General features: G+C 38.8%; 1 protein-coding gene across 1 annotated transcript in view; it reads left to right on the top strand.

Moving 5' to 3' along the window:
• Positions 1-18,330, top strand: part of TMEM117 (transmembrane protein 117) — a gene marked incomplete at both ends in the record, with an annotated part of 190,871 nt that overhangs the window by 26,610 nt on the left and 145,931 nt on the right. The window contains one exon of the mRNA XM_079549617.1: positions 1,857-1,989. Within this exon, the coding sequence (XP_079405743.1) occupies positions 1,857-1,989 (133 nt within the window). The remainder of the gene's footprint in view (positions 1-1,856; positions 1,990-18,330) is intronic.

Raw genomic sequence — 18,330 nt, 5'->3', positions numbered from 1 at the left:
TGTAATTAATTACTGAAAATAAATAACAAAAGTTGGAACCATTAAAATCCAATGTAAACTACGAAAATCAGGATAAGAAGAGTACTGTACTGCAGTAAGACTTCATTGAGAGGACAAGAAAATCAGTCTTGCTCTGACAAAACTGCAATAATACATTTGTGAAATGACGAGAGCATTACTATGAGAGACAGTCAGCTCAAACACTCCAGGGAGCAGTTTGTTCTCTGTATTGCAGTGACATTTGGTGTACAGTTTTGGCTAAGAAATGAATAATAATTACACTGTGAGTATGGCTGTAGACTCTGCTCTGTTTTGTGATATGCTTCTTTTATGTTACTACTCACAGACTTAATCATTTTGGTACCTTGTTGTGGTACCATGTAGCAAAAGTCAACAGTGTAAGAGAGGACAATACTATCTTCCATTTGTGCTCATAGTAAAAGATTTGTTTTTAAAATGATGAGAAAGTAGAATTTGGAATCCAAATTCTGGATCTGATGGCAGTTGCCTAGTGTGTTTCACTGGTGAGGTCATTCCACCTGAACAGCCGTATTATTGAGGTCTAAACCCTTCAGTGTACTTCTAGAAACCCAGACTTTTTCAGCGCTGCCATTTAAATGGGTGGCAGTACTCACAAAACAGGGGAACAGTAGGTTTGCACAGGATAATCTCAACTTTATTGCAAGGAGGGTTGATGATTTACTTATTTTCTAACTGTATGTTTTTGTGTACTTTTGGGCTTAAGTAAGAGCTGTCTTTGACTCAGGAGATGGCTTTTCTTATGGTATCTGTATAATCCCTTTAGTCCAGGCATTTTCTTTAATTCTTAACTGACCCTGCAGTCATCTGCTCAGAAAATTTCTTCTTCTCATGTGTCAAATGTCCTGTGCTTTTCATGAGCTAGACCAACACATATGATGATTTATCTATTATCATGTCATTACATTGAACCCAACTTTGTCCCTAGTCAGTGGAACAAGAGAGGCAACCATCAAAATCTGACTGTTCCTACTGCTCAAGAAACATCTCGCAGCCTGAAGTTCTTATGAAGCCTCCCAGTTTGTAGACTTGTTTCTCAGAACGCTGAGCAAATGCCACAAAAGATGTCTCTTACATTGACTTCTAGACTAATTCCATGAGATTTTCCCGGCTGTGGTGTTTGTTTTAGAAAGATGGGATGCAGCAGTTTCTAGAAAGTGGGATGGCTTACTTTACACGTTTGCTCTTCATGACCATCACTCCTTCCCACTTCTGCACAGATTTACAGCACTGCTATTCAATGAGTCTCACTGTCAGCGGGTTGATGGAACTAATTCAGCTAGAAAAAAAAGATGGAATTATCATTTTTTCTAGACTACTCTTGTTCACTTGTGCATACCTGCTCTGCCAGCATGAGAGTAGGCTGGGTACGGGTGTTAATGACGAGAGCAGGGAAATAATGAAGGCTGCTTAACCAGCATGTAGGATTGCATATAGTATATATAAAACCACAGCCACTTTTCAGTCAGGTGCCACAGGGATGATGTGAACTGAACTCCTTCAGAGGTCCAGTTTAATGATTTAGTCTCTAGAATCAGAATCTAAATTGGTTTGTCACCAAATCGGTTTGTGGGAAACAATCTTGTGGCTTTGTAGGAAAAATCTCTGTTCATGGCTGAACTGAAAAAGACAAATGTGGCTGCCTGATGCTAAACCTGTCCTCCCCACACAAACTGGAATTATTGGATGTAACAAGAAATTCACTTTAGTACTCTATTTTGTTTTGTTGGTGGTGGTTTTTTTTCTTTTTTGTTATCATCTAAACACATATTTACTGACTGACTAAAATATGGTTTCTCATAATATCCATACCACAGGTCAGTTGCTCCGTCTGAAAATGTTTCGAGAGGACCACGGGTCTTGGATGACAATGTTCTTCAGTACCATCCTCTTCCTCTTCATTTTCTCTCACATTTATAATCTATTCCTCATTATGGCAGGGAATATGAGGTAGGTTACAAAGTTTTTTTTTCTGTTTGTTTTGCTCTAGAATATATTTCACGGGAAAATTTTCATATTATGCTGCTGTAGAGTGACCAAGAGCTTACAAAAATGTAAATGCAGTAGTATTCATGAGCATTTTTTTCTGGAACACTTCTTTCTGAATGTAGGTAGAATAGTAATGTAATAGGTTAATTTGCCAGGAGGATTACAATTTCAGTTAGAAGAAGTGGAGTCCTAGCCTAATAACAACAGGGTATCCATGAACATTATGTAGAATTGCTTTGATTTGAAAGTATAGGTCAGGAAATTTGAAGTTAGGACTTAGTAAATTAGAAGTGTAAACATTACTTTTGTGTGGAATCAGAAAATTCAGAGGTAAAATTAAGAGAAATTGAAACATTCAAATTTGATTGAAATTAGAGACACGCTCCAAACATTAAATATGTAGTGTGGTGCTGTTTTGATTGCACAAAATAATGCTTTCTTATCTGGCTTCTTTAAAAGATTCTTAAAAATCTGATTTTTAATTTGTTTTTTAACTCATGAGGTGCTCCAACAGGGTAACATTAAGGCTGATTGACGTATGAACAGCTGTCTGTCTGTTCTGTTTGGATTCATTTCAATTTGAGCTTTTAATTTGAACTTTTTGGTTTAAGAAAACTTGCTTTCTCTTGTACTCAAAATCATTTCGATTTTTGTGAGAAAACTTGCATCGTTAGTCAGGCAAAATTAATTAATTAGACAGAGCTCATTCGATGTGTTGTTTATGAAAAGCAAGATAGCATCTGAGGAGTTTTTTGCGAGAAATAAGAAACTCCAAGTACATTTGAGTTGAAGAGCAGTGTCAAATAGTTGAATGACTTGTTCTTAAAAAAATGTCAGTGGTAAGTCAACAGAATCTGATACAGTGTTATTTAATGGACTTTTATGTCTGTCAACAAAAATACACAGTGTATGGAGTTCTCTGAACAATGAGACATAAAACAAACATTGATTGGGTGTTACTGAATGAACTTGAATGGAGACCAGCTGCGGTAATCGTGGGGTATGAGGACTAATTGTATTGATTCAAGCAAGGTGAATAAAGCAGCAGAATCACTCAGTATTTTAGGAAAAGAAATGATCAGGAAATGATGTGGTAAACATGAATAGGTTCCTAATAATAGGCAGAATAATCCTGCCTGCAATGGAGAGGGTGGAGCATTCCAGCTTTCTTTCTTCCCTATTTACACAGTCTATTATTGGTACTATTTTAAGATTTATATTTGGTATTGCGAAAGCTCCAGGAGCTATAGCTAGCTATTAATCAAAGCATTAACTGCTTTGAAAGCTTGGCTCATATCTGGAAACCGGAGTTCATTTGTCCTTGTCAACATTCCTGTTCCTCCTATCTGTTACACACTTCCATTAGCTGCACTGAGAAGATTGTGTGGCAGTCGTTGTCCGAGTTCATGGAAATAGACAGAAACTATTACAAAAATGGCTGGTGTCAGTCGATCTACTCTCTCACTGAGAAGTCTCTCCTTGACTGGAACTGATGCTAGCTTCAGGTTTGTCATGATCATTTCGGGAAACTGATTGTGCTGCTCTAAGAAATCACCCTGACTTTCCAAAATGTGATAAAGGCTTGGTAAAGCTGTTTTAGGTGTACATTCCAGTAAAAAGGCATTGAGCGGGTAAGGAACCAAATGTTTCAGTTTCAAACTGCACAACTTAAAGCATCAGTTAAACTGAGCTGTCCTCTCAAAGTCAAGGTAGAACAATGTCAGTACTTTTGAAAAGCATTTCTTCAACAAATGGCAAACATTGTCAAAACCAAATACTTCACTTTGATATAATAAAATGTTTTAAAGTGTGGATTATCTTTCCTGAGTAAACATAATACTCATGAAAGCCATTTAGTGGTACTTCTATGTGTTTTGACACAGTGCCTTACTGAAATGGCTGGTATCAGAGAAACTGGTTTCCAAAAGGAAGGTCAGAGTCCACCTGCTGCATGAAGGTTACAGTCTCTGTAGAGACCAGCAGGTCCCACACCTATGAGATTCTGTGAAACACAGGCACACAGAATACATATCATTTTAATACAAGACCTGTAAAAGACTTAAAATTACTTTCCTTGAAATTGAGGAGAAAAAAAAAAGAGAACGATTCTTAGTGTATTTGCTTCTTGCTGTGTCTCTTGTTCAGCTTGCCCTGTCCGCTGCCAAGAGAGTGATTGTGAAGAATACCTATATGTCAGGCATTTGGTATTATTAATGAAAATTCCTCTGTGGCTCATGAGTAGGAGAATCCTATGTCTTGCATGTGTGTGCCTGTGTAGATGATCACAGCAGAAGTAATATCCTGCTGAGGACTCGAGAAACCAATGCCAGGAGTGCTTTCTATGTTACCATCTCTAAGAAGGTATCTTTTACTTTTGTCAAGAGTATTTTTAGTAAGTATTTTTGAAGACATTTCAGTTAATGTGTATCTTAATGTGGTAAAGTTAAAAAGGCTGAATGTATTCCTTAAAAAAAGCGTAATTGTTGGGACTGTAGGTTGGTAGGAATAGTGAAAACTGAACAAATTGCTGGTATTTGAATATACGAGAGCTGCCACGAAAGTAATGCCTCCTATTTTATTAGGTTGCCCCATGACATCAAAGGTAGATGTGTGTGGTATGGTAGTAGAGACTGAACCTTCCTGACACTATCTCGTTTTGTTTTTTGCTATGTGACAGATGGCAGTAGAGGGACAGTCTGATAAAATTGGTGTCTGACATGGAAGTGTGGACGAAGCAAAAGTGTGTCATTGAATTACTCCATGCAGAAAAAAAATTGCACCCATTGACATTCACTGATACTTGCTGAATGTTTCTAGATACCAACCAGTGGGTGTGAGCACGGTGAGGTGGTGGGTGGTGCATTCCAGCAGTGGTGACAGCAACTGTGGGTCACCTCCACTGTTGCAGATTTTTATGGGTGTGAAATGCAGGCTCTTTTTCACTGCCGGTGAAAATACACACCTAATGTTGATGTTTATAATGAAAAAATAGTAGTCGTATTTTAATAATAATTAATAATTAAATGTTAATATAAACAATAATTGATAATTTAATAATAATTTGATCTATCAAATGGTGTTCTTATTTACTTTGTATCTATTTCACTTTCCATGGAAATAAATAGGCATCACTTTTGAAACGACCTATGTATATCAGTGATATTTCTTTTTAGGGACTTCACAGTTTATTACATTGACCCACTGCAAATTCGGTTATTGCTCTTTTAGTCAGAGTTGAACATCTGGTAGAGGAAACATGTTTCAAAGGCTGTCTGACAATGATCTGTGACTATTTTTGCTTCTTATCTCCGATAACAACAAGCAGAAGCCAAACTGGGCAAAGGCCTGAGAAAAACGCAGTGTTCAATGGAAAATTTCTCTGTCAGGATCATGGCAAACCTTCTCACACTGTGGAAAACCAGGCTATGAAGACAGAAAAAAGGAAAGAATGTCAACTTTATGCATGATAGTTTAACCCAGGGCTGAAGACAGAGTTAAAATTAGAGCTTTTGCATTCAGGCCTCATCTTACAGAGTCTGTGTCACTTAAGTGCTAGGTAATTGTAGCTAGGGGATTTTTTTGCTAAGGATGTTTTTAATTACTTACCAAACCATTCCTAAGTACTCAAGAAGCATGAAATGCCAATGCAAGACGTTACTGACAAGTATGTGTTACCATATGAAGGCACAGGAGGGTTGAGGGACAGGCTTCAGGAAAAAGATAGTTGGTCTAACTGGTGGAAAAGATGTGGAAAAGAGAGGTTAAATGATCCAGAGCTAGGAAGGTTCACCCATTATTCAAATAGTTTCAAGATCTGGAGGATGCAGCAGCACAATTCGGCCAGAATAGCGAAGCAGTCAACTGGAAAGCAGGACCTGTCAAAGCTGCTATGAGAACAAGACATAAAAAGCTGTTCTTCATAAGTGAAAGAAACATTAAGGAGTGCTTCATGCTCAAGTAAGAAGAGAAGATTTATTTTACAATAGTTGCAATACTTGGGACACAATAAAAGCCAATTGTAAGTTATCAGAAAAAAATATTATGTGTCTCCAGAGACTGAACTGTGCAGTGGGAATGAGGCCATTTCATTTCCTCTGCAATTTGAGGCATTGAAGTAGTGAGAAGGGCATTTCTGAGTACATATTTTCAATGGATGTGCATCTGCATTAGCCACTAATGCAGTTCACAGAGAGGGAGACTCTGGTACACTTTGGTGTGATGCACACTGGTCCAAGGATATATTGCAAATTGTGCAATAGTGTTTAGTGTGCATTTATAGAAGTGCATCGTCAGAACCCTGAGGCCTGTCATACTTGTGCACAATGGTACTCTGTGCAGTGTGCCCATGAGGTCTAGCATACAGACTAGCCAACATCTAAAGTGGTCCTAAAGTGGTCTTAAACTTTGTAGCACCAGCAGTAATCCAGCTCTGCCTGATGCATGGAAAACTAGAGCTGTGTTGGGCTATTGAATTCTGAGGGTTTTCCCAATGATATTCAGATCACAGCTATCAGATCCAGTCAGGTGGCAAGCTTCAGAGTGCTCTCCCTCCTGAATACCTCCCTCAATTGCCTGTTACAGGGACACCCTATGCTACCTTACCAGAAATCTGATTTCTGCCACTTGTCTTCAGACTTGCAGCCTTTGTTTTTGAAAATAGTGTGGCAATGATGTTCAAGCCTCTGGTAGTGAAGTCAGCTGTCTGGCAATTTCTGCTTGGTGCCAGTGAGCACTCTCACATTTTCTGCCTTCTAACCTGAAGGTTTGTCTCAGGGCAGTCCAGTGGAATGTAAGATACTTATCCTGCATTTTGCTTCCTACATTTGGCCATTTCTGCTTTCTATTTTGGAGACTGAGTGGTATGATTGAACAAACTAGATCAGGATTTCATTAAAATTTAGGGGTTATAATGTGCTGGTGAGAGCTGATATGATTTTAAAAATGATGACTCTACAAAGATCTTGTCTTTTGAAGCAGATGAAGATCTCTTTCAGTTAAAAAGCCAAAAGCAATGGAAAGGCAGTAGTTCCCCCCTTTAGCTTTTATTATCTCTTGTGTTGCAGAGTGACCAAACTCGCAGATGTTTCTAGAATCCCTTCCCAGCCCATGACCACAGCCTCTGCTGGAAGACTGATAAGTTCTATGTTTCAGTACTGTATGTCCCCAGTACCAGTCTTCCACAAGGCATGCTGGTATTCAGTTCCAGCTTGGTTTCACAGGTAGAGAGGTTCTTATCTGCAAAATGAAGCTTAATATAAATGTATTGTGCAGCGCATGAGGACTGCAAGGTGTCACAGAAAGTGCCCCTGTTGTGTGGCAAACCTCTGAATCCAGGGCCTAAAATTGTGACACTTAACAACACTTTTTAGTTCAGAGGTTTGTATTTAGTTTTCAGTTCCCATTTAACCTGTCCAGCAGACTGGGGCCATCTTACATCAGAGCATCCATCTATTTTAATCATAAGCATAGGCATATACATGTGATTCAAACCTTACTTATTCTAATTAGACCTAATTAGGTCTGGAACACAGGCCATATGAGGAGAGGCTGAAGGAGCTGGGAATGTTCAGCCTGGAGAATAGGAGGCTCAGGGGAGACCTCATTGCTCTCTATAACTTCCTGAAAGGAGGTTGTAGTGAGCTGGGGGTCGGCCTCTTCTCTCGTGTCATTAGTGATAGGACCAGAGGGAATGGCTTCAAGCTACGGCAGGGGAGATTCAGGCTGGACATGAGGAAGTATTACTTTTCAGAAAGGGTGGTCAGGCACTGGAATGGACTGCCCAGGGAGGTGGTGGAGTCACCGAGCCTGGGGGTGTTCAAGGAAAGGCTGGATGTTGTGTTGAGGGACATGGTTTAGTGGGAGCTATTGGGAATAGGTGAACGGTTGGACTGGATGATCTCTTAGGTCTTTTCCAACCTTGGTGATTCTATGATTCTATATCATGACATCTACCAAAGAAATTTGGTTACTGCCTGGAGTCTCATCAGCTTCTGACCCTTTGCAGTGAGCTTGTAGAACATTGATTAGCTTTGTGGTATCTCAGCATGTAGGATGAGTCTGGCTGAGATGCAGGTGGGAAGCTGTGCTATCTCTTCTATGAAAGCACCACTTTTTTGAAAAGTGTTTTGTGTGTTTATTTGTGAACCAGCATTTTAGAATCTTGGAATTTTGCAGTGATTTCAGGCACTGAGAAACCTAAAAGTTGAGAAACAGGTTGTTTTTTTTTAATTTTTATTTTTTAATTTAACTCTGTATTATAAGCTTTTTTTAATTAAATGGGAAATATGCTTTGTTTGCAGAGGAAAGGCAAAAAAAGAACATTGGCAGTGTTCTGTAAGACTGCGTTTTCAGTTTCCCAGTGTATTCCAAAAAGGCCCACGTGGTGGCAGCAAAGGGCATAGTTTAACAGCGAGAAGCCAAATTCAGTGCAAGTTTGTTTTGTTTTATTTTGTTTTCTCTTCTGGATTTTTGTGTGTCACAGCTTCACGGTTCCTAATTTATATTATTCTCCTTTGAAGGAATTCTGAGTCCTCAGCTGTGCAGGAATTATCCCTTATTTTTCTCTTTGATATATAATTTTATGTGCTGAACATGTTGAGATAATCTAAATTGGTACCAAAATGTATTGAAATTTTTCCAACTGTATTGCATTTCAGTGGAGAACATATGGCTTAAAGGAAACCTCTTCTCTTCTTTGAGAGCCCATGTCAGTAAATAATGCCCTAATCTTTAAAATTATTACACAGTGGTGTATTTTTCATGTGACATCCAAAAGTCAGAGTTGTAACTGCTTCCCTCCCAAATGTCAGCTGTCTCAGATGAATCAATTTTCAGCTGACCATTGGATGTTGAGATGCATCATTATTCAACATTTCAAAGTGTCATTGCAGTTGTAGAAGCCAGATATTTTTCTGTTACTAATTGTGACATTACGATGCCTGTAATACAGGGTTGTCAGGGTTGTCTTCTTTGAGTGCTGGATGTGTCAAGAGGAGGTTTTGAGTGAATTTATTACCTGTACTGTCAATGGGTTTCAGTTGTTACTATAAAGCACTAGGAGAAAGTATATGTTGGTGAGCTTGTATCTTTTCTTGTAGCTTATTTCTCATACAGAAAAGGTGTGAAATTGCAATATACATTAATACCAAAACTTCCTTTAATTCTGGTCCTTCAATTAATTTTAACTTTCTTTTTGAAGAGGACTCTGTTTAAGTGATTAAATTATTTGGGATCCAATTCCAGTTTCCCCTCCCGCCCACCCCCGGTTGCAGCTACGTAGAAATAATTGTGTTCCTAAAAATGTTTATTTACTTAAGACTTTACACCATATCGTATTCAGGATTCAGACTTTTAGTTTCTTTGTTTGCTTTTCAATGACTGTAAGATTAATCATCACTAGCCTAATTTTTTTGCAAGTTTTAAGTACAAATAGGAATATGCTTTAACTAACTACTGTTACTGTTCTGTAGAACTACAAGGTCTAGGCTGGGTCTGTATTAGTCTTCCAGACACCTTCATAGACATGACTTGTCTATCCAGTCACGTTTAATGACCTCTGTGTTGGTGTATCCTTTGTCTGTATCTGTTACAGTCAGATTTTTATACCAGTTATCTTAAATGGCAAAATGTAAACTGTTTTGTTTTGTTTCACTGTACTCTGTTGTTAAAGCACCCAGCTAGAGAAAAGATCGTAATATTTGTCCCTACTCAGTTGGTAAAGATTATTACGTTACACTGTGACTTTCAGAAATGTCAAGCTTTTGTGAACTGCCAGAAGGAAGGATTTCAAAACTGTAAGTCTGCTATACTGTTCTCAGAGACTAATCCTTTGTGGGCACTGTGAGTCTTTCCCAGAGTATGCAGAAAATGAGGACGCTCTTGGAAGACACATAGGCTAACACAGGCTGTGACAGGTGCACCCTGTGTAAAGATATACAGAGAGCAGAAAGTTGTAAGAGTACAGCTTTTACAGTACTACTCCAAGAAAGCTGATGGCTGCAGTCTTTAAGTGCTCTTCAGGTGAGGCTTTTCACTGCAGGTTCTCATCCTAGCTGTGATCCTAAGGCACAGATCCTAAGTCTCTAGGGAGACTGCATGAGCAAAAGAAACCACATTTTCTAAGGAGCTGGGATTGAAGTCTCTTGAGTCAACATCAGTGTGTGAAATTCGAAGTTTACTTAATTTTTTTCCAAACAAGTTCAAGCTGTTTTAACGTTTATAGCTACATGTACTCTCAGCCATATCACCTGGTAAAAAGTACCTCTTGGTTCCATGTCATAAATCTGCCATATTACTTCCATTTTCTGTTAAGTAAGTGCTTCAACGAGCTGCTTCTTTTCCTGAGCAAGGACGCACCAGAGCAAAAAAGAAAAAAAAAAAAAAGTTTAGGTTAGCTGTAATTAGATGATGATAATTCTGAAATCCTAGGCCCTTGAAAGATTGAAAAATTAATTTCCCAGTCCACATTCTTGGTGCAGGCAGAGGACAAAGCAGATTGCTGAATGACTGCAGTAGGATCCTCACAGAACCCGGGCTGGGTGGATGTAAAGCAAGCTATAAAAGAGATCTCTTATTCATAAAGAAATTCTAGAGATCCTGCTTGTGATTAGAAGGATCACAGCCAAAAAAAACTGTGATACAGTTGGAGCTGTGTTATTATAAAGTATAATGCAGGTAGATCAGTCTGAAAGCCGTACTAATCAATGATGGAATGACTAAAAATTATCCAAGCCAAACCATTTTCCTGTTAATTCTGTGGGGAAGCTTAGGCCAAGCCATAGAAATTTAAGTTATGGAAATCAGTTTTAGAAAGAGTTCTCTATCAAGACGTAGGCAGAGGACCCAGGCTGGCAGTGGGTACTTGTCATGCTTACCGTCTGTTTTAGTTTCAGGGGCTGATAAGTTCAGGTAAGAACTACAATGGTTGCACTATTCTAAAACCCCCTTTCTTTAAGAGCTTTTTCTCCATTCTAGTGTTAATGTCTGGTTTTAAGAAGGTTGTCCCTGATCAGAGATGCCAGAGGGAAGAACTGTAAGTGTGGAATGCAGCCAGACCTGTTAGCTATGAGCAGGCACTACAAAGGCAGCTGTCCTGGGAAAAGCTTGTGAGGGACGGCAGCCTGTCCAGTACCTGAGGGGCTGCAGGTTGGACAGAGAAGCTAGAACCTAAGGCTGTGGCACAGATGTCCTGTGGTGTTGCTGTGGTGACACTGATGTGACTTTGGAAATGTCTGAGGGCTGGTTAAACTGATTCCCCTTTCCTCCTTCACAATATAAATTTACTGTGCTGTATATAACTGACTAAATGAATTGATGATGGCATTATGTCATTGTGCCTTCTGCAAAAATTCACTTGTACCACTGTTATATATTTCATATTTTATTTTTTATTAGAAGTATTATGATTGAAAACAATCATTTCATCACAAATGAAAACTTCCTACAACTTCCTGAAGGGAGGTTGGGGTGCAAAAGGGTCTGGCCTCTTCTCCCAGGCAAATAGTAGGACCCGAGGAAACAGCCAGAAGTTATACCAGAGGAGGTTTAGGTTGGATATTAGGAGAAACTTTTTCTCTCAAAGGGTGGTCAGGCACTGGAATGGCTGCCCAGGGAGGTGGGGGGGTCGCCGTCCCTGGCAGTGTTCAAGAGGCGCCTGGATGAGGAGCTACGAGAGATGGTTTAGTGCTTGTGGCACTGATAGGAATGGGAGGGTGGTTGGACTGGATGATCTTGCAGGTCGTTTCCAACCTTGTGATTCTGTGATTCTGTGTGATTCTGTGATTCTGTGAAAACATTCAAAGTGTCCATTGATATTTTGGTACCAATGTGAAGAGTCCATGAATCCAAGCATCATGAGGGAAATGTAAACGTTTGGTTTTTGATGATACAATAAATTTACCAATGCCAAAAATGATGTGTTCTCATTCACCTCAGAAAAAAAAAAAAGACACATTTACACATTTTTCTTTTTCTTCTACCGATCCTGTGGGCACTCACTGACATGTATTTTCCTTTTTGAAGGGACAGGTAATGGTTATAGCACTGCTTTGTTTTTTTTTCATACCACTCTGGATTGAATTGATGTGTAGACACAGATAGTGCATTACTTTAATTACACTATGACATTGTAACTGCAGTGCTGTCTGTTAGGATTTGTGAAACTATTCACTTCTGTCAGACCTCTTACCAGTTGAGGAACCACAGTGTTCCTACTGTTCACATCTTGGTTTTTTTGCCTGTGACATAGAAGCGTTCAGTCTCCCAGAGACTGAAATGCTTTGCTCTAACCCAAACTGTTAAGTTCCAAATTAAAAAAAAAAAACCAACAAAGATCCCTGTCTAATGTTAGTAGGATCCAGAGCAGCTCATGATGTGGAGCCATTTGCCTATAGGTAATCATAAGGCTGAAGGCCCTAAGAAACCTGTAGGCATGTTAGGGTATAGGTCTGTCAAAATGACCTGGGTGTCTTCTTGTGTCTTCTTTCATAATAAATCCTTGGGTGATGTATATAAATATAAACTATATAAACTAAGAAATCTGTAAAGCTGTAATCTGTACTTCCAGGAGCCTTGTCCTTTGCTAGTAATGAAAAGCTAGCATTGGGCCGTATCTTCTGCTGGGCAGTCTCTGTGGAACTGCTGCCACTCCCTGCAAAAGCTCGTCCGTTCATGTTTTTCTCCCATTTAGTTCATATGAGGACATACACATAAACACAAATACAGTTTTAATAAAGAAGAATTTAATAATTAGTGCTTCCACTAAAAGCAGATTTTAAAGAAGGAAAATGCTTCTTGGCACTTTTCATCCCTCTTCACTTTGGCTGAAACCCTTCTAAGATATCAAATACCTGGAATGTAAAAACATGTAGTGCAGCTGCCACCCTAGTGAGACATTTGCTTGCACTAGGTACTGCTGCTGTATTCTGCTTTTCTGGGGAGCAGACAGCCCACCTGTCCCCATCATCTTTGCCAGCAACAGAGTAGGTGGGAGCAGCAGATGGGCAGGCAGCCTGTTCCCCAGCCTAGTGAAGCTGCTGCACATAGAAGCCAGGACAGAGAACATAAAAGGTTAGAAAGTAGTAGTTTCAGAAGAAATATTGCAGGCATTTGTTTCCCTGGGCAGCAGCAGCAGCTGATTTGATTCAGAGAAATTTGGCCCATGTCCTGCTATCTGCTCCCACAGGGAAACAACTGAGACAATGTCTCTGTTAGTGCCCTTCCCCAGGCCCTCTATGTATCTAGAGTCTCACTTTGGAATGTGGCTGCTTGTGTGAGCACTTAAGTTAGGCTGTGTGAGGTTATGGCCCTGGTGCTTGTGGTTAAACTGCAATGTGTGTGTTTTCTTCATCTTTCAGTAGTATGAGGGAGAATAGAAGAAAACAAAATACTAAGTTTGTTCTCAGAGAGAGTATTGTTTGAGTTTATTCAAGCATTCACAATTGTACCCCCCCAAAAGTACATGCGTTTATGAAACATATTTTGTTGTCATCTTGAAAAGTCAGAGCACAGAATTTTTTATAGAAATGTCCCAGTTTAACAAGTGATAATTCATGTCTATGCATAGCTGTATCTAGTGCTGTAACCATCAATCAACCTACAACTACAAGTGTAACAGAAATAAATTGCCCATTAAAAAGACCTATTTACCTGCTTTTTTCAGAAATTCATGTGCCCTGGCCTTAATGTCCAATTTTCGAATGGGAAAAAAGGCAGTAAATTTGAGGAAGAAGGAGGTTTTTTTTCAGAATGTGGTATAGAAAATCTGGTCAGCAGAAATACTGAAGAAGTTATAGGTGGGTTGGTTTTTTTTTTTGGTTTTTTTTTTTTTTTTGGGGTTTTTTTTTTTTTTTTTTTTTTTTTTTTTTTTAATTTCTTCCCAGTTTACTCCTGCACTGCATGGGAATTGAATTGCCAGGTCATGGCCTGAACCAGTGACTGAGCACCAGGTGAGAAGGCGTCGCTAACCCAGGGAGCTCAGGTGTAAGCAGTGCACCTGAGCAATTGGAAGGGTTGAACTCTGAGTCCACCTTTTCTCACTCTCACTTAAGGATTAGCACTCAAATAAGTTCTTGAAAGTTTTCTTATATTGTCTTATGGTAGTGACTTCATTTATCTTATGTCTGCTTGTGAGCTTTACTCGTGTTTCCAACTGCCTGCTGTTAAGAAAGTGAGGTCTTCAATAATTCACAAATTCAGGTTTAGATTAGGACATCGCTGTACAATTTAAGAACTTAAATGATTAACACATTCTTCTAGCTGGGCAGCCAAAACAGCAATTACAGCAGATCAGTGCAGTTATCCAGAACAATGAAATAGTGAGTGCTTGCTACAAAATGTTAACAAACCTGAAGTTCTTCAAGAATTCTAAGACCATTTTGACTAATGTACACATATCTACTTATGACAGTACTTGATAGCAGAAGAAATTGCTGAATTCATGAAAATATTTTTTTTTAATGCATCTTCCCACAGCTTTTTCCATGATACCATTGTTCGATGACATTTAGTGTTAAAGCATTATAATTAACAAGCCATTTTCAGTAATGTTCAGGCAAATTAGAATTACATTCACTGAGATGTTTGTTTCATCCATTCTATAGGATATTTTATGAAAGGAAGAATAGACATTGTATTTTAGAGTGTCTTGGTTGTGTTTGTGTATGCTTAGGAGTGGATGTCCATACATCTGTAGAGACAGGAATAATAAAGGTACGTGGTATTTTTGAAAAAAATGGAGCAGCTCACCATCTATTGATGTATGCTTTTGACTAAAGACATTACTGAATTTCTTATTTCAAAATCTTTTCTTTAAAAGAAATGCTATCCTTAATGCAGGTCACCTGTCTTGGAACAAATAAGTTTAAAAATAGTTGAGCATCAGATTCCAGAATTCTGTGGTGAAATAGTATTTAAATATATGTGCAAAAAGGTTAATGTAAGCTGGGATACATTTTCCTAAGCACTTTTTTTTTTTTTTCCATGTGAGATTTCCTACAGAAAATTCTTGAATGCTTTGCAGATAGATTAGAAATATTTTGCCTCCTACCTGCTATCAACCTGGCAAAGGGTAGGTTGGGAACTTATTTTTAGAGACATTTTTATTGTAAAAGAATCAGCATGACTGTGGCAGAGAGCACTGCTGGTTGTAAAAGTTATAATGAAGTGTTGAAAACCACACGGTTAGATCCTATCTAAATGGAAGCAACCTGTAAAGAGATCTGTGCTGAAATGTTTTTCAATGACATAGGCTTTGAAAAGAAGAGTAAGGACACACGGTAGGTTCTGGTTCTTTCACATGATCTATTGTAATACTTCATTGTATTTAATGCATAATGATAACTGAGAACATAAATTTATGAAAGTTAACAGCAGCATTTGGCAATTACAATTAGCCCTCTATTGTTTCAGAAATGATAATACAATGAAAAGAACCTTTTTTCTAGCTTTAAAGCTTGCAAAGCTAAAAAAGGGGTGTTCCCTTAGCACTTAGCAATCTGAAATATCAGGAGGGTCAATTACATTCTGTACTGCATAAAGCTCAGTAGGGGAACTTGCACTGCATTTTTGTTCTAGTCTTAGATCAGCAGAGGCCAAGACCTCGCAGGCTCCCTGATGCCTCCCAGAGCAGCAGCTCTGCTCCTGAGCAGTGCATTGGCAGTGATGAAATCTCACAGTTTTGGTTCTGTGACACCAGTTATTAGTGCTCTCTGTGAACTTGGGCTTGATAGCAAGGCTTGCAAGATTGGCTCAGGGACAGAAGAAAGGAAATGTGCCCCAAAGTTGTGATGGTTAAAATAGATCTTTTCTGTTTGCCTCTGGTCATAAATAGGTGAGGTCACTTGGAGCCACAAAGGAATTTTTTAGTCTTGTTCTCAGAGTTACGTTGCTGATAATTAAGAATTGCTTTCTCACAAAACTTAGCATTCCCTGTGAAGCAGAATTCATATATGCATTTAAAAAAGATGAGTGTGAGTTAGGACAGAAAAAATTACTTGCAACAAAAAAATTCCTGCCACTAATTTGAAACACGTGAGCTAGAGCATGACACTACCGCAGCCAATCCATCTGTGATCAATGCTTGTAACTCAGAAACTTTTTAGTTATCTCAGGTTGTTTCTTTTCCAAGAGTTGTCAGCCTCCTGCAGGAAATGGAGAGTAAATGCTAGATTGTCATACTGTCAGAGTTAAGAACAAAAATCTTACATCTCCTATTGCTGAAAGCTTCCTGTTTCTATATTCCAGAATGTTTCCACTCAGTGGACATTAAGATCTGGGTTCTCTCTCTTCTGCCTTAATATGCAGTGAATCATAAGCAGAGTACATGCAGAGTGCATATATTGTGAGAGAGATTGCTTGAGTTCTTTGAAGCCATTTGCAATGCAGTATTCATTGCTAAATAATTTTTTTTTTTTTTTTTTTTTTTTTTGTTCTGTGTACCACAAAATAATGCTCAGGTTTTACATACTAAAAATGACAGAGCTAGGAAATTTGAATTGGTTCTATGGCCTCTGTGGTTCTTTCCAAAGGTATTTCTGTCCTTTTCTCTCTGTATAATCTTTCAAAGAAGAATGCAGACAGTGGAAATGGGGAGACCTCTTGTCTCTTAGATGTTCTAGGATTATCTGTAAGAGCCTGTCTAGTGGTCCTAAGATAAGTAACTCAATCTTTGATCAGTTAACCTGTATTCATGACACTTTCTGTCACCTTTTGACAAAGGCAAAATTCTAGTTTTTGGGGTCGCTCAGGGTTCTGCTCTTAACTTAGTAACAGGTTTTGTCTCCAAGACCCCACCTGGGTCTTAGATGCTATATTTGGTTTCTGGGCCCCCAACAGAAAGGACATAGGCCTGTTGAAGTGAGCTGAGTAGACAAGGCTCTGGGGAGATCTTATAGCCACCTTCTTGTGCCTAAGGAGGGCCTACAGGAGATCTGGAGAAGAACTTTATCAGAGAGTGTAATGTCAGGACAAGAGGTAATGGTTTTAAACTATAAGTGGGAAGGTTTAGATTAAACATTAGGAAGAAAATCTTTACAGCCCAGAGAAGCTGTGGATATCCCATACCTGGAAGTGCTAAAGGCATGTTGAACTGAGCTTTGAGCAACCTAGTCCAGCAGGAGATGACTCTGCCCAGGGCAAAGGATTGGAACTAGGTGGTATTGAAGATTCCTTTCAAACTAAACCATTCTGATTCTGTAAGATACGTGAAAGCATACAGAAAAGGGAAGCAAAGCAGGTAAAAAGGCTGGAAAGTATGTCCTGAGGGAAGAGGTTGAGAACACTTGGATTGCCCAGACTGGAGAATAAGGAGCTGAGAGGTGACCTAATTTCTCTCTGCAACTTCCTTAGAAGGAAAAGTGCAGGGGGAAGTACCAGGCTCTTCTCCCTGTTAACTGATGACAGGATGCTGAGGAACAGCACAAAGCTGTTCCAGGGCAGGTTCGGGAAAAACCTGTTTGCTATAAAGGTGACCAAATACTGGAACAGGCTTCCTAGTGAGGTGGTAGACACCCTGAGCCATTCAAGTCAACTTTGGATAACGCCATTAATAATATGCATTAAATTTTGGCTGGCACGTTCCAAATTAACTGCTCTGTTCATTGGATGCTAGAGAAATGTTGTCTTCAGTGAGATAAAAATTCATTTTGTGCTCGTAAGAAGCTGGTAGTTGAGAGCCCAGTGTTGCCTTTTTATTTTCTTGTTTCTGTATGCAAAACTATGAGCTATTTTGAAATTATACAAGCGAAATTAAGACAGCTAGGGGGCACTGTGGCTAAACATTTGTAATGTGCCTTTTAACTGGTACTGATTTACTTGTCTGACATAAATTGTACTTCAGAATTAACAGCAGGTTTAGAGTTGCCCCTCATGTATTTTGCTCTTCCTAGAACACATCGACATTACTATTAAATATACGCTGTTTCTGTTCTTGAGCTTTTGAGCATAGAGTAAAAATGTACAGAACTAAGTATTAGCGAATTCCTACAAAATATTCACTGTAAACCATATGTGAATTCTCAAAAAAAAAAAAAAAAAAAAAAATCACTTTAAAACTGCATGTTTTCAGATGCATAGATCTTCTATCTATTAATCACAGTTGTTTACCTAAACAAAAATTTGTAACTAGTGATACTAGTGTCTGTGAAAGGAATGTCATGGTAATCTTCCAAAGAAAGATTCCAGATTTTGTTTACTAAGAATATCAGATTCTGAACGTGCAAGCTTGGATTTAGGATCAGATCTTGTTATCTGCATTTCCTCAAGAAATGCCCTAGCCCTCATTTAAACCAGCTGAACAGCCTACTG

The sequence above is a fragment of the Tetrao urogallus genome (genome assembly GCF_951394365.1).
Source record: "Tetrao urogallus genome assembly, chromosome: 1".
NCBI lineage: Eukaryota > Metazoa > Chordata > Aves > Galliformes > Phasianidae > Tetrao > Tetrao urogallus.
This window is presented reverse-complemented; position numbering and strand designations above follow the sequence as displayed.